The 17,090-nt window shown below is 41.9% G+C and overlaps 1 protein-coding gene across 3 annotated transcripts in view; it reads right to left on the bottom strand.

Annotated features, from left to right (window-relative positions):
- LOC115188991 (potassium channel subfamily K member 2) overlaps nt 1-17,090 on the bottom strand; it is a 51,251-nt gene that overhangs the window by 30,332 nt on the left and 3,829 nt on the right. For 2 of the 3 annotated variants that reach the window (XM_029747873.1, XM_029747843.1), the window contains exons 2-4: nt 15,134-15,453; nt 6,573-6,690; nt 2,686-2,724 (exon numbers count right to left, since the gene is read on the bottom strand). In XM_029747873.1, coding sequence (XP_029603733.1) covers nt 2,686-2,724; nt 6,573-6,690; nt 15,134-15,322 — 346 coding nt within the window. In that variant the 5' untranslated portion in view covers nt 15,323-15,453. The remainder of the gene's footprint in view (nt 1-2,685; nt 2,725-6,572; nt 6,691-15,133; nt 15,454-17,090) is intronic. The other variant, XM_029747863.1, reaches the window with a different exon arrangement.

The following is a 17,090-nucleotide window of genomic DNA, read 5'->3' as shown; positions in this document are numbered from 1 at the left end:
TTTTTTATTACACCACTTTACATTAAAATGAGTAGATTTCCCAAAAGCCAAACCCCCTTTAAGCTACATGCAACTGAGCCAATTCCATCAGCCAATTCCACCTGTTTAGACTGTAGTCTCCTGAGCCAGGACAGGACAGGAAGGGCCTGCAGGGCAGAGTCTAATGGCTCTGTGGCTTCACTTCCTGACAGACAGTCACATGCCACACACACACACCAATCAGGCCTCATTAATTGCTGCACTCAAACAATCAGAACTCAACAGGACACAACATTAGTCATTACACCCCATGCATGTGGTGAGGAGGATAGATATTGCTTTCAAATTTATATATTGTCTTTAAAAAAAGCACTATTTATTCATTTGCGACAGATGCCAATCAGCACTGTCTGGCATGTTGAATGAAATAACCAATAGACGTGTTGTATCATTGCACTTGCTGACACTTCCTGTTCTCAGCATCAGCAAAATCTCTGGTTAAGATTTCCTCTGTCTTAATGAATCGAGAGAGAGAGAGGTAGAGAGAGAGAATTAGAGAGAGAGAGAGAATTAGAGAGAGAGAGAGAGAGAGAGAGAGAGAGAGAGAGAGAGAGAGAGAGAGAGAGAGAGAGAGAGAGAGAGAGAGAGAGAGAGAGAGAGAGAGAGAGAGAGAGAGAGAGAGAGAGAGAGAGAGAGAGAGAGAGAGAGAGAGAGAAGCCCATTTCCAGGGTCAGTAGCTATTGTCATTACCCAGGAGGGAGGGCTCCTTTCATGGGATGAAAGAGAGGACTACATGGGCAGAGAGTGGAAAGTGGAGGAGAGGAAGTGGGAAGTGGAGGAAAGTGGAGGAGAGGAGGAAATCATGAGAGTTTCTGAAGGAGAAAACCCTTTTAGCACCGGAGATGGCGAGGAAATATGTGAAACATTACTATAGGCTGTCAGTCACTGACTTCTGTATAACTGAAGAGTAACCCTCTGCTCTCTGTATCAAAGACATTTGATGGGAAGTAGTGTAGAGTGTAAAGCTATAATCCTTACCCACTGGGCACACACTGGTTGAATCAATGTTATTTCCACGTCATTACAATTAAATTATGTTTAACCAACGTGGAATAGACGTTGAATTGACATCTGTGCCCAGTGGATAGTTGCTACACTTTTGTTTTATTAATAAATAATTATATATATCCATTAATTCTTAAATAATATAACATATAAATGCCTCGTGAACTTATTTAGTTTTTAATCAGTTGATGATATGGGCGAGAGAAAGAAAGGGGGAATGGGAGAGAGAGAGAAAATGAGAGGGGTAGAAAGCAATAGACATGTCTGACAAGCTAAAGCTGGAAGATTAGAGCATAGCTTACTGTGGGTTTTTAAATGAGGCTTCAGATTTTTAACACTGAATACCATACTTCACCAATTAAAACGTGTTCAGGCCTTAAAGAGGCAGTGTGTGAACTGTGTGTGAGAACTGTGATGACACCTGACAAGACCTCCACCTCCATTATCCACACATACTCCACATCAAGTACAGTGTGTCATCACACATACAGATGTAGGATCTTCATTTGAGCCAGTTTGCTACAGCTGGAAAATAATCCTGCAGCAACAGGAATTGTGAATTATTATGTGGATTATAATAACATTCACATTTTTACAGGTGGTTGATACATTTTTCATAAGGAAAAATCAAATCTGAAATTTCAAAGTGGGAATTAAAAACTTCAGAAGCTTTTTTAAACCTCAATTACACTACACATTTTAAATGTCCAGCATTGCAGGAGAGTTCTCCTGAGTTCTCCTTCAACAGGTTGATAAAATTAAGATCCTACATCTGTACTGTAATAGGTTGTAACGCCCTGGCCATAGAGAGGGGTTTTTGTTCTTTATTTTGGTCAGGCCAGGGTGTTACATTGGGTGGGCGTTCTATGTGCATTTTTCTATGTTGGTTTGTTTCATTGGAAGCCACACGGCCAAAATCAATCAGGCAGAGCTGTAGAGTGTTGTTGCTGATTGGGAGTCACACATGTGCCTGTTTTTCCGTTGGGGTTTTGTAGGTAATTGTTTCTGTTTAGTGTTTTGCACCTGACAGGACTGTTTGGCTGTTGGTTTTCTTGTTTTGTTTTGTATAGTGTTCTTTCTGTTATTAAATTCAATGATGAACACTAACTCCGCTGCGCCTTGGTCTACTCTCTCTCCCGACAGCCGTTACATAGGTTATCATTCATCAAGTCACGTAATAGCAACGTGCTAACGTTAAAGTTTGGACTTGCATAATTTACAAGAAAATACAGTGTATGCAATAACACACATAGCAACTTGTCGTAGCCCCTAGCCCCTCTCAGTGGGACCAGTGGGACTGCAAATGGAGAATAAAAGCTTAATGACATCACTGCTCTAGAAATTAATGCACTTTGAGATGCAGGATCTAAAACGTTATTAAGGTGAGCCGCTTCATTAGCCTTTACAGTGGGAACAGGCTCGTTAGGCTTAATTGAGACACACTTTAACCCCTATGGTTGGCGTGACAACAGATATACCATGGCCTAGTTACTGTAACTGTATACTGAGTCCAGCAAACTCGGTTCAAGATTCAAGAGCGTCTGCTAAATGACTTAAATGTAAATGTTTGTGGGCACCATGTGGATACCAAAAGTTCCATTATTTATGTATCCATTACTTATCTTAAAGTGGATAACTCACCCTCTCGTCTCTCGTGTACAGTACTTGGGGGTACAAGATCTGGGGGAGAAGCAGTGTTAGATACAACACCAGAACAGAACACTGTAATGAACTATTAACCCTTCAACGTTAACTACCTCTCTCATTTACCAGCTCTGTGTCTTAAGGTTGGGCTAAATCCTCTGAGAGCTGTTTGATTTTCACACCATGGAGATGCAGCCTTCACAGGAGAGACAGGCTATAGGAGGACTAAATGAGGGTTCCCAGGAGAAAAGCCCATTGTGATGAATTGCATTGTTTGCCTCTGCCTCACTGACAGATATAGATGGCAAAGACAGAGAAAGAGTGAGAAAACAATACAATCCGGAGTTGTGTCAATTCACTTCCTGGATAGATTGAAATCCAGGCGAAGCCAGAGAACGCCTGATAACCAATTAGACCTCTTCTACCCCCACATCTCCCAAACGAATCATTATAAGGTAAATTAAATCAGAGAGGATTCTGTTCAACCATCTCTAATTGATTCAAAGAAGCAACTGCAGCAGAGAGAAAGAGAAAGAGATATGAGAAGGCTAGTTATAAACATGATTTAACCAAAAGGCTTTAATTGTTATAGCGGAGATGAACTGTGAGCCATTTCATTGTTGGAGAAAGTCTGCCAGTCTAGTCTTTTGTTTCTGGGCAGTGGGATGAAAAAGATAATGGGAGAAAATGAATCACCCAATTGTGTGTTATATTCTTTCTACTGTACCTCTCCTCTATTCAATGAGCTAAGCAATGGCTGCATATCTGCAAAAGCAGCAGTTGGCAGGGAAGATTGTCTAAATGGCTAGACAAAGTGTGACCATTTAATACAAACTAATTGTTAAAGCATTAAAGTGGTGTTATGTCTGTCAAGTTCACAGGAAGTTCCCCTAGTTAAGGACATGTAACATTACCTGTGGATAACCCCTTGAAAACAAAGGCAGTCAAAACAACATCAAAGCAGTTCACAAACATGTGTAAAGAAAGGAGAAAAAACAGCTTGAAAGGACAAAACTGTCCTGCAGATTAAAAAAAACATTCAAACTAGATCAGTTTTAGTTGGAAATCTAGAAGTCTTATGTCAGTGAACACCATTGCCTGGTTCCAACAAACAGCAATCTCAAACATGCCTACACAAGACTTGTGCTGCAGTGAAGGGAGAAGTAGAACTCGTTCTCACATCCCAGATGACTATCATCAAATGTCAGAAAAGCACTGATGGAGGGTACTATAGATCTGATTCTCTCCCACCATTCCTCTTAGTGGGTACACAAACAGCACATTGAAGGTTAATGTTTATGTTGATTGAAAGACGCAAAGACAAGTGCCTAGGAAAAGGTTTGGAACCGAGCCCAGCAGACACACGTTCCAGACAAGCTATCAGACTCTGTGTGTCTGTTTGTGTGTGTCACACTTTTCTCCCTTCTGCAGCTAAGCTCTTACAGCTGAAGCTGACAAGTAAAGTGACGGGAAGAGAGATGCTAAAGCTGTGAAGAGATATAAACATTCAGACTCATACCCACCTCTGGGATTTATGACAATCCCTTAGTATGTATGGTGTTGATTAGAAATTACACTCAGTTAGTACTAAGCACTTCTGTGAACCCCCATTATTCATGAATACACACTAGAATACTCGCGCATCAAAAATTCTTGACCATTCCTACTCTCCCTTCCGGGATGGCTTACAAGGCCCTCCCCCGCCCTCCCTTCGGCAAATCAGATCACGCCTCCATTCTACCTTTCACTTCATATAGGCCTGTTCAACACTGGTCTGACCAATCGGAATCCATGCTTCAAGATTGTTTTGATCACGCGGACTGGGATATGTTCCGGGTTGCCTCTGAGAATAACATATACACTGACACGGTGACTGAGTTCATCAGGAAGTGTATAGAGAATGTTGTTCCCACCGTGTCGATTAAAACCTATCCAAACCACAAACCATGGATAGATGGCAGCATACGCGCAAAACTGAAAGTGTGAACCATTGCATTTAAACACGGCAAGGTGACTGAAAATATGGTTCAGTACAAACAGTCCAGTTACGCCCTCCATAAGGCAATCAAACAGGCAAAACGTCAGAACAGAGACAAAGTGGAGTTGCAATTCTACGGCTCACAGACAAGACGTATGTGGCAGGGACTCCAGACAATCACGTGTTATAAAGGGAAAATCAGCCAAGTCGCGGACACTGACGTCTTTCTACCAGACAAGCTAAACACCTTCTTCATCCACTTTGAGAAAAACACAGTGCCGCCGACGTGGGCGACTGCCACTTCCGAGGACTGTGAGCTCTCGTTCTACGTGGCCGAAGTGAGTAAGAAATTTAAGCGTGTTAACCTTTGCAAAGCTGCCGGCCCAGATGGCATCCCTAGCCGCGTCCTCTGAGCATGCGCAGACCAGCTGGCTGGAGTCTTTACAGACATATTCAATCTCTCCCTATCCCAGTCTGCTGTCCACACTTGCTTCAACATGTCCACAATTGTTCCTGTACCCAAGAAAGTGAAGGTAACTAAACTAAATGACTATCACCCGTAGCACTCACTTCTGTCATGAAGTGCTTTGAGAGGCTAGTTAATTAAAGAAAAAAATAAGCAAACACGTTTGGTGTTCGCCAAAAGGCATGTGGGAGACTCCCCAAACATATGGAAGAAGGTACTCTGGTCAGATGAGACTAAAATTTAGCTTTTTGGCCATCAAGGAAAACGCTATGTCTGGCGCAAACCCAACATCTCTCATCACCCTGAGATACCATCCCCACAGGATGGAAGCATGGTGGTGAAGCATGGTGGTGGCAGCGTCATGCTGTGGGGATGGTTTTCATTGGCAGGGACTGGGAAACTGGTCAGAATTGAAGGAATGATGGATGGCGCTAAATACAGGGAAATTCTTGACGGAAACCTGTTTCAGAGATTTGAGAGTGGGACGGACGTTCACCTTCCAGCAGGACAATGACCCTAAGCATACTGCTAAAGCAACACTCGAGTGGTTTAAGGGGAAACATTTAAATGTCTTGGAATGGCCTAGTCAAAGCCCAGACCTCAATCCAATTGAGAATCTGTGATATGACTTAAAGATTGCTGTACACCAGCGGAACCCATCCAACTTCAAGGAGCTGGAGCAGTTTTGCCTTGAAGAATGGACAAAAATCCCAGTGGCTAGACGTACCAAGCTTATAGAGAGATACCCCAAGAGACTTGCAGCTGTAATAGCTCTACAAAGTATTAACTTTGGTGGGGTGAATAGTTATGCACGCTCAAGTTTTCTGTTTTTTTGTCTTATTTCTTGTTTGTTCCACAATAAAAAATATTTTGCATCTTCAAAGTGGTATACATGTTGTGTAAATCAAATGATATAAACCCCCCAAAAATTTATTTTAATTCCAGGTTGTAAGTCAACAAAGTAGGAAAAATGCCAAGGGGGTGAATACTTTTGCAAGCCACTGTATACAGTAAAAAAAATAATATATATGTGTATATATATATATATATATATATATATATATATATATATATATATATATAAAAAGTAAAATAATGGAATTAAGAAATATAGAAATATTAAGACTAGCAATGTCGGAGCCCGGAGTGTGTATATATATATATACAGTGTATAACTGCACTGTTAGAGCTAGGAACACAAACATTTCATTACACCCGCAATAACATCTGCTAAATATGTGTATGCAACCAATACAATTTTATTTTATTTGGATATTCTGATTGATTTATTATGAAAGTACCACTGCTTTAACAGCCTGGCTGAAAGTTACCAGGGGAAAAAATTATATAGTGTTGACACAGCATTGATAAAATATAAAATATAAGTCTGGCTGATGGTTGATTATGGATCAGAGAGTACTGATTATTGACCAAACTCACCAATAGTGGTGATGACAGTACCAGCGAAGAAAAAGGAGGAGCTTAGGTCCCACAGACTTGTCTGATTGGATGAGTTCGCTGACGGGTTGACGCCTGCTCTGATGGCAGAGATCACTTGCTGAGGAGACAGAGAACAGCGGTTTAGGGTTAAGGGTCACACACATCCTTACACAAACACAAACATTAATATAAACATACTCCACTCAAGTAGGATAATACCTCCTAATGTGTGTGTCTGTGTCTGCGTGCAATCGTGCGTTTGTGTATGTGTACAGTAGAGCACATGTGTTTGCAGGATCTGGTGTGCACGTGTGTGCATGAGTCTGCTCTTATGGTAGATGCACCACATGCTGGGAAACAAGCCTTTTCACTCTGCATTCAATCCCTACCAGAGCCGCCTCTTCCTGCACTCAGACTACGGCCCCGCGGCCGCTAGGGCCGCTAGTGTGTGTGTGTGTGTGTGTGTGTGTGTGTGTGTGTTAGCTGTGACTGGAAACTCCCAGTAGTCTTTGTGCGTGACTGTCCTGTCAGATCCCAGCCTGTTGCATAAGGAATAGAGCAGCAGAGTGTAAACTCACTCAGAACACTAGTCTTGTCTCAGGAGAGACAGAGAGGGAAGTCATCTGATGGAGACAGAACACACACACACACACACACACACACACACACACACACACCGAGAGAAACTTAGGGGATCTAAGGAGGATGTGCTGTCGGGCGAGAAATTGTGGTCATGCATAGGTTCCCCTAAAATCAAAGCTTTCTCAAGCACACTCACATCTCCTTCAGACATCCATAGAGTTTCAGCCAGTGCCTGTGGAGTCAGAGCATGCTTCATCCGCTATAAACCCCCTAAAACAGCTCGAAATGTTAGATGGCGACAATACTCTGTAATCCTAACATATCTCATTAGTGTGTTCAGCCCTGCTCTAACAAACAGGTCTGGACATCCTTGTGTGTGTCAAGGAGGGAAATAACACTGTAACAAACACAGAGGAAACCACAGGGATTAACGAACGCCCAGTCATTGCTAATCCATGGGCATACATGTGTCCCAGAGCAAACATAGAAAGACAAGTGGAGTCTAAACACAGCTCTACTGCTTCCATACCAGTCCCTTTGACTTCTTATGGATGGTGGCAGTATTGAGTAGCTTGGATGACTGACGTGCCCAGAGTAAACGGCCTGCTACTCACGCAAAGAATCTAAGACATGCATATTATTAGTAGATTTGGATAGAAAACACTCTGAGGTTTCTAAAACTGTTTGAATGATGTCTGTGAGTATAACAGAACTCATATGGCAGGCAAAAACCTGAGAAAAAATCCAAACAGGAAGTGATTTGTAGTTTTTCAAGTGATTGCCTATCCAAACTACAGTGTCTGTGGGGTCATTTTGCACTTCCTAAGGCTTTCACTAGATGTCAACAGTCTTTAGAACCTTGTTTGAGGCTTCTACTGTGAAGTAGGGATGAATAAGAGCTCATTGAGTGAGAGGACTGCCAGCAGGGCATGAGCCTCAGCCATGCGCACTCACGTGAGAGGTAGCTCAGTTCCATTGCATTTCTGAAGACAAAGGATTTCTCCGGTTGAAACTTTATTGCGGATTTATGATAAAAACATCCTAAAGATTGATTCTATACATTGTTTGACATGTTTCTACGAACTGTAATGGAATTTTTTGAGTTTTCGTCTGACCTGCTTGTCGTGAATTTGGATTTGTGAACTGAAGGCGCAAAAAAAAGGAGGTATTTGGACATAAAGGATGGACTTTATCGAACAAAACAAACATTTATTGTGGAACTGGGATTTCTGGGAGTGCATTCTGATGAAGATCATCAAAGGTAAGTGAATATTTATAATGCTATTTCTGACTATTGTTGACTCCAACATGGCGGATATATTGTATGGCATGTTTTTGTGTTTGAGCGCCGTACTCAGATTATTGCATGGTGTGCTTTTTCGGTAAAGCTTTTTTGAAATCTGACACAGCGGTTGCATTAAGGAGAAGTTTATCTAAAGTTCCATGCTTAACACTTGTATTTTCATCAACATTTATGATGAGTATTTCTGTAAATTGATGTGGCTCTCTGCAAAATCACCGGAGGTTTGGAGGCAAAACATTACTGAACATAACGCGCCAATGTAAACTGCAATTTTTGGATATAAATATGAACTTTATCGAACAAAACATATACATGTATTGTGTAACATGAAGTCCTATGAGTGTCATCTGATGAAGATCATCAAAGGTTAGTGATTAATTTTATCTCTATTTCTGCTTTTTGTGACTCCTCTCTTTGGCTGGAAAATGGCTGTTTTTTTGTGTATAGGCGCTGACCTAACATAATCATACGGTTTGCTTTCGCCGTAAAGCCTTTTTGAAATCAGACACTGTGGCTGGATTAACAAGAAGTAAAGCTTTAAAATGGTGTATAATACTTGTATGTTTGAGGAATTTTAATTATGAGATTTTTGTTGTTTTGAATTTGGCGCCCTGCACTTTCACTGGCTGTTGTCATATCGATTCCGCTAACGGGATTCAAGCCATAAGATGTTTTAACCAATCAATAACTTAAATAAACATCAATCTGAGCCTCTTGAGAGTTGGAGCCATAAATGCTGCTTTTGTTGGATTAAATGGATTTTGTCATTATGTGTCCTAGAGCGGGTATTCCCAAACTGGGGTACACGCAATGCCGTCGGGGGTACGGCAAATAAAAATGTAATTCACAATTAAAAAAATGTCAATTTATATTTTCCAACGGGGCTATACATTTGGGTGAGGTTTTCTTCTCCCCTGAGTAGCCTCGTTTCACTGCCAAAAATACAATTAAACCATCTAGTGTTCAGAGTAATAACAACACAATGTCAAATACAGGTAGCCTAGTCATATAATTAAAATCCAATCACATTAACCATTACTCATAGGAATTCCACTAACGGTCCGTAGGTAGCAAAACGTAGCTGCTGCTCATGTTGGTATATGTACTGATGGCGCAAAAGCCATGACAGGGAGACATAGTGCAGTGGTAACGCACGTGCAAGCAGCTGCTCCCGACGCCACTTGGGGACACTGCAGCATCCACCGAGAGGCTCTTGCTGCCAAAGGAATGCCTGACAGCTTGAAAGACGTTTTGGACACTACAGTGAAAATGGTTAACTTTGTTAAAGCAATGATATGGACAGCGACCATGTAATGCTTTTACAACATACAGAAGCGCGCTGGTTATCAAGGGACAAAGTATTGACACGGTTTTTCGAATCGAGAGACGAGCTTAAAGTTTTTTCTACTGACCATAATTTTCACTTGTTTGACCACTTGCATGATGACGAGTTTCTCACACGACTGGCCTATCTGGGTGATGTTTTTTTCTTGCCCGAATGATCTGAATCTAGGATTACAGAGACTCTCCACAACTATATTCAATTTTGAGGCTATGATTAAGGAGTTGGAGCTCTTCTCTGTCTGCATTAACAAGGACAACACAAAGGACTTTCCATCATTGTATGATTTTTTTTGTGTGCAAATGAACTCAAGATTACGGACAATGTCAAATTTGATATAGCGAAGCGTTGGATGTGCAATTACACGGGTACTTTCCTGAAACGGATGACACAAACAACAGTCCACTTACCGATATATCTGAACAAGATAGCCTCATCAAAATTGCAACAAGCGGTTCTATGAAAATGTAATTTAATCAGAAGCCACTGCCAGATTTCTGGATTGGGCTGCGCTCAGAGTATCCTGCCTTGGCAAATCTCACTGTTAAGACACTGATGCCCTTTGCGACCACGTACCTGTAAGAGTGGATTCTCGGCACTCACTAGTATGAAAACTAAATACAGGCACAGACTGTGTGTTTAAAATGATTTAAGACTGAGACTCTCTCCAATACAACCCAACATTGCAGAGTTATGCGCATCCTTTCAAGCACACCCTTCTCATTAACCTGTGGTGAGTAATTCACCATTTTCGATGAACAAATAAGGTTTTATATGTAAGATGGTTAAATAAAGAGCAATAATATTGATTATTATTATATTATTATTTGTGCCCTGGTCCTATAAGAGCTCTTTGTCACTTCCCACGAGCCGGGTTGTGACAAAAACTCTCACTCATTCTTATGTTTAATAAATGTATTGTATAGAGTGTGTGGCAGGCTTACAATGATGGCAAAAAACAACATTTGAGAGTGCGCTGACCCTGGTGCTAGAGGGGGTACGCAGCTGGAGGTTGAATGTTTGAAGGGGTACGGGACTATAAAAAGTTTGGGAACCACTGTCCTAGAGTAATGGGACAAGGGCATGATCTTAATAGATTGAGATCCAGCCTCAGTCCCTGAGGGCCCATAAACTCCACCTAAGAAGATCTTAGTCCAATACATAGTATACAGTACATAGCTAGAGTACAGTATAGCCTTATGATAATGTAATATAAAAAATTGCTGAAAGAGTGTCAGATTTAAAAAAGTACTTGAAATATGCTATCTGCCTAAAACCCCTTGCAGATATTATAAGGCTATGAAGGTTTCCGATAACATTGTGGAGAGCAGATGTGGGCTGCGGTCTGCGTGCTGCTGGTGGGAGTAAAACAGAACTAAGGCACTGTCTTGCAGAAAGAGTCATAGCAGACAGACAAAAGAAAGAAAAAGGAGACAATTTGGTGAGCTGGTGGAAATCATTAGGACTTCAGATGAAATGTTTGATCTGATTAAAGTCCTTCACAGGCACATTGGGAGGTTTTTTTTCATCTCCCACATTCTATGATTGCCTGCTTGGAATCATATCACATTCATCTCAAACCTGATCTTATCTGAGATGTGCACTTGAATAAATAAATTAAGGTGACATAACTGCAAAGCAGGCAGGAAGCATGCAGCTAGCCCAGGGACTCTGTGTTACTATTATGTACTGTAGCATTAAAGCCACACACCCCAGCATAGGAAAGAGCACAGAGCACTGTCCATGGTCCTGATCCTGCACAATCAGCACCTACACAGGCTAGGCTGCATGCTAGGCTACACACCACACACAAACACTTTGTAACAGGAGTTTAACCCAATGAGTCTCACTGACTTCTAACCCATTTTAAACATTGTGTGTTTGAGCGACAGACTTATGGGCTGTACCATTGGATTTGTATATTCCTTCTGCATCCATATATATCAGATATTAGTCTGTGTAAGTAATGGGGGCTGAGCTACAGTGGTGTTTGTGAGACAAGGGCAGATCCGGAAAGGGCTCACAAGCTACACAAGAGGTGTTAGAAGCTAAGGGGTTCTTCTACATAGAAGATCATAGGAAATCCCAGGACATAGTATCTATAATACTGTAATAAGCTCACATAGTTGCTGTCTCAAACTCCAAACTCCACACAGTTGTCACTGACTAGCTGGATATTAATTTCCTGGTGAGCAAACAATTTCTGCACTTACAGTATTCACATAAATTAATAAATACATTTTACAATAAATCTCATGAATGCTATTCATGTAAAATCGTTTTGTGTTCTACTTGTAGCCCTGGTTGTCCTGAAAATAAAATGGTAAAACACTTCATTGTGAGGCTAAATATAAGGACTGGACATGCAGATAAATGAAAATCTGATATTTGCCGGGGTCACGGGTGTCTGGACTGAGGTGTGAGAAATGTGTTCCTTTTGCATCCCTTTCATATTTTAAAGTGGAACTGACAGCGTTTTAGCAACATGAAATCTTATTCAAATCTGTTCATATACATCCCCAGGAAGAATATGACACTTTAGTTGTATTTGACATTTTCTGACAAGCGCGCACATAGATGTGGTGATTTTCACGTTTTCATAAATTCTAAGAATGTTTGGTGAATTACGTATACTAAGGCATTTGTGAAAATTCTACAGCAATATATAGTGGGAAATCGGACGTGAGTTTGGACAATTAATAGACACTGCAGTAAATAAAACCTAATAAAAACATCTGTCTTGTCCTGGACCGAATTCTACGCAGACCGATGCGCCATAGCCAATCAGAGCTACAACAGGCCTTTATGCAGACAAGCCATTTGCCATCATTCACCTTGAACTGGACTGTGTGTTTACAGGCAGTAGTAACAGCGTGACTTTAGACCATTAGAACGCATTCGCCAAACGTCACAAAATACACCTGGATGGAATTCTGCAAATATGTAAATACCACGGGAGTCCTCTTACATTTGGGAACTTTACAGTCCTATTGATCAAACAACCATGAAATGGTAGGTTTATCTCTTATGCACATCAACAACAACAAGAGCAACAACTAGCCAGAGCAAGATGAGCTAAAATCTAATGAAGGAACATTAGATAAGCCCTCTCAAACTTTTTCAGCTTGGTGGCAGTCAAAATTGCACTGATAAACAACGGGGAATTGTAGCGTACTCATCCTTCTGCAGCTTGCAGCCAATGCATGCTTGTCCCAACCAAGCACCCAAGCTAACTGGCTAAAGTTGACTAGCTTGCTTACTATAGTATTTTTTTTAATTAACCTTTTGATATGGGAAAACTTGTTTTTTAGTTCAACATGTGCTATTTATGACAGAATGTTAAAATTAGGTGAAATCAGAAGGTTTTTTTCACCAAGTTACGCATCTCTAAAGGCACCGAACTGGTGGAACAACCCAGCTACTACTACCCCAGTGACTTTCAGTAGAGTAGCAACTGGGTTGGTGCAAAGTCAAGGCGCTGTCCACTTCAATTCATCACTGTGAATGAAGGGGAGACAAAATTTTCAATTAAATTCTGGCTAACAAAACCTGTTACTGTTGAATGTGATTAGAGCGGTGTTATAGTGTGATCTTAAAAGAGCTGAGATGGCATATTAATGCAGGGAGGGAGGGCGGGGTTGTGGCATGGTTGATGTAGTGGAGGAGTGGGACCATGTGACAGTTGAGAGATAAGGGAGGATGGTGGTGTGACTACGGTGGGTAGACGTTATCTACACGTTTAGAAAAAAAGAGTTATTTGGTTGTCCCCATAGGAGAACCCTTTTTGGTTCAAGTAAGAACCTTTTTTGTTCCAGGTAGAACTCTTCTGGGTTCCATTTAGCATAGCATCCACTCTGATATGCCTGCTGGCTCCATCTCTCTGGATGTCTGTCTCCTCTCTGTCTCCCAGCAAAGGCATGCAGAGATATTAATGCAGTGTTTTAGCATTCACTTCCAGTTGTTCTCACTCTGACCCTGTGGAATCATACAATGGGGGTAAGAAGAGGCCCACAATGGAATGCTTTTCTGTTGGCATTAACAAATGTGTCTTCCTCCTCGTCGCCGCTATACTGGAATCCCCCCTCGGCCGGGCTTTCAATAACACACACGCTTTTAATTACTCCCTTCGAGGGAATGTCTCTGTTCATTCATCTAGCGAGGTGGAGGGCCAGGGGCTCTGGAACACTGAGAGCTTGGGAAAAGGTGTGAGTGAGAGTGAGAGTGAGAGAGAGTGAGAGTGAGAGTGAGAGTGAGAGTCACGATGTGTGCATGAAAGCAGTGCATATTAAAGAGAGGTGTGTGAAAGTGGAGGGACTATGTGTGTGTGACAGAAAAGAGTGTTTGTGTATTAATAAATCATCCGAGTAGCCAGGTAGTGCCTAGCACTAACCCCACTGAAGGCCCTACTGGAGTGGTGCAACAGCTGACTAATGGCTACTAATGGAAGGAGCCACCATCGCTGCGGAGTTTCCCCTCTTAGGGAGGCTTAGCGAGAGCTAAGTCATGTTCCTTACCTCCTACTCTCCTCATAAAACCATCCTGATCTCGCAAGCTTACATTCTGTTTAGCGAAACAGAATGAAAGCTTGCGAGATCAGGATGGTTCGTACGAGGCTAATTCCCCACCCCCATTCAAGCCTCAAACAGTTTGGCTTCAATAAAGTTCAGTTGAAAGTTATTTTGGTGTCACAAGCCCCAAGCTGTTGTGTTCAGTGTGCTTTAATGCTCCGTCTACAAAACTAAATCTAGCAGGAAACATAGCACAGTCTCAAATATTAATGGCATTATTACTCTATTCAAATGATAGCAGATGTTCATATCAGCAAAGTGTCTATTACCCCAGAGTGATAAGCCATGGTAGCCAGCCAGGTGGGTGCCACGGCATTGGTAGTGGGAGATTTTGTCAATGATCTCTATTATGGATAGACACTAGCAAGTGATCACTTCGGCTAGGGTAAGGCTTTTCCCTCAATCACACTCAATCACACTCCAGCAAAAAAGGAACATAAATTGAAACCATTATCATTCATTACTGTATGTAAAGACTATTTTATTTTTATTTAACTAGGCCAGTCAGTTAAGAACAAATTCTTATTTTTAATGGGTTAACTGCCTTGTCCAGGGGCAGAATGACAGATTTGTACCTTGTCAGCTCAGGGATTTGAACTTGCAACCTTAAGGTTACTAGTCCAACACTCTAACCACTAGGCTACGCTGCCGCCCCACTAGCACATCAGCTAGGGGCATTTTCCCCAGGAAATAATCCAGTGTTTTTCCTACTATTACTTTAGTCTACACAGTAGCTTTGTGGACAGGATGTAGAGTCTGGACCCACCTTGACGAGGTCCTCCAGTTCGGAGGAGTTGACACAGGCGTGCAGCGACAGGAAGTCCAGTTTCTCGGCCAGGATGGCCAGCTTCTGTTGGCTCTCGTGAGGCTGCTCCAGCGCCCGGAACACCAGGGCTCCCACAATGAGGTAGAGCACCACCAGGAAGAAGATGACTGATACCGTCTTCCACCTCATGACGGTGAAGCGCGTGGTGTCGTACTCGTCCTCGGGGGAGTTCAGGACCACCGGCTTGGCAGCCGAGAAGGAGAGGCGGGGCTTGGAGTTGTGAGCGGCAGACTTTGGGTCAAGGAGATCAGGTGGGGCCACTGTAAGAGCGGAATCGTTACCATTGGCTGTTAACTGGGATGTCAATAATCATTGGTCATTGATCAATTTGTTGTGGCCTCTCTTGTAAACCCATCTCTCTAATGAAAAGGTTTACTTCATTTAACTGATAAACTGGTACATGAAAGTTCTGTCACGCCCTGATCTGTTTCACCTGTCCTTGTGCTTGTCTCCACCCCCTCCAGGTGTCGCCCATCTTCCCCACTTATCCTCTATGGATTTATACCTGTGTTTTCTGTCTGTCTGTGCCAGTTTGTCTTGTTTGTCAAGCTTACCAGCGTTTGTCCTGTCAGCCCCTGTCTTTTCCCAGCCTCTCTTTTTCTCATCCTCTTGGTTTTTGACCCTTGCCTGTCCTGACCCTGTACCTGCCCGCCTGACCACTCTGCCTGTCCCTGCCTGCCGTCCGGTACCGTTGCTCCTACTCTGGATTATCAACCCCTGTCTGCCTTGACCTGTCGTTTCCCTGCCCCTGATGTTACAATAAACACTGTTACTTCACACAGTCTGCACTTGGGTCTTACCTTGATACCTGATAAGTTCAATAGTTTGTGTTAAGCCTTAGCTAAAGATGCAACAACAGCATTATTACATTATGGTGATGGACCTAATCATAAAATAAAAGTGATCAGGTAGGCTACTTAAACCATATTTGCAATTGCAAATTGTAATCATCTATGACCTTAGCAGTACTCAGACATGAATGCAGGTGCAGGAGGACATCTCACAAGACAGGTGACGTGAATCACGTAAATTCCGGTTGAGGGACGACTGCTTGTTGTTCGAAGTTCACGACCTTGATAAAAAAATATTTTATGCCCTCCGTTTTTATTTTCTCTCAATTGTTTTAACAATCCTATTAACAAAGTCCGGTTACACACTAGTTTAATTATTGCACTGTCTTACATCAGTTTTTAGAACTTGTAGCTTTTTAGGCTGGGTTACACTCTTTCCTGCATCCTGATCTACTAGACTACCTGTGAGTTGCACCTTAGAACATTTGACCTGTCAACGAAGATAATCCCATTTGTGTTATCGATATCCAGCTAGTACATCAATTGGTATAGCTGCTTTTAGCAATGCTAGTATTTACACACTAGCGTTGCTGGAAATTAGCTTGCAAAAAAAGTAATAGTCTGCCGGAAACCAGAAGTTAAATAAAATTCAGTTTAAACTTGCTCTGTCGATTTTTGTTTTGTTTTGTTCTGTCGATTGTCTGAAGGTTTGGTCATTATGCAGGGGGGAATTAGAGGGAAAAAAAACATCTAATGGAACGTATAATTAAACAAAATGTACAAACTTGTCTGAAGTAGACCCATGCTGTTCCTCAGTGAGGCTAGTTCCTCTCTGCTTACCTCATATCAAAATAAAAGTCCCACACAAGTTCTTGCTTTTTTGTGCAGGTATGGTACACATGCAGGAATTGTATTTTGACATTAGCTAAGCAGAGAGGAAGTGGGTCTACAACAGACCCATGTTTGGAAAGTCTGTTTAATAGAGCTCGCCAGCTTGTAATCCTCATACCCAAAAATGAATAGGGAAAGAATAAGGTTTTGGGATAAACGCCGAAAATAAGGTCTGTGTGTTTTTCAACTTTTACCCTTTTTCTCCCCAATTTCGT

The sequence above is a fragment of the Salmo trutta genome, chromosome 1 (assembly GCF_901001165.1).
Source record: "Salmo trutta chromosome 1, fSalTru1.1, whole genome shotgun sequence".
Classification (NCBI taxonomy): domain Eukaryota; kingdom Metazoa; phylum Chordata; class Actinopteri; order Salmoniformes; family Salmonidae; genus Salmo; species Salmo trutta.
The sequence above is the reverse complement of the archived record's forward strand: the minus strand, read 5'-3'. Positions and strand labels throughout refer to the sequence as shown.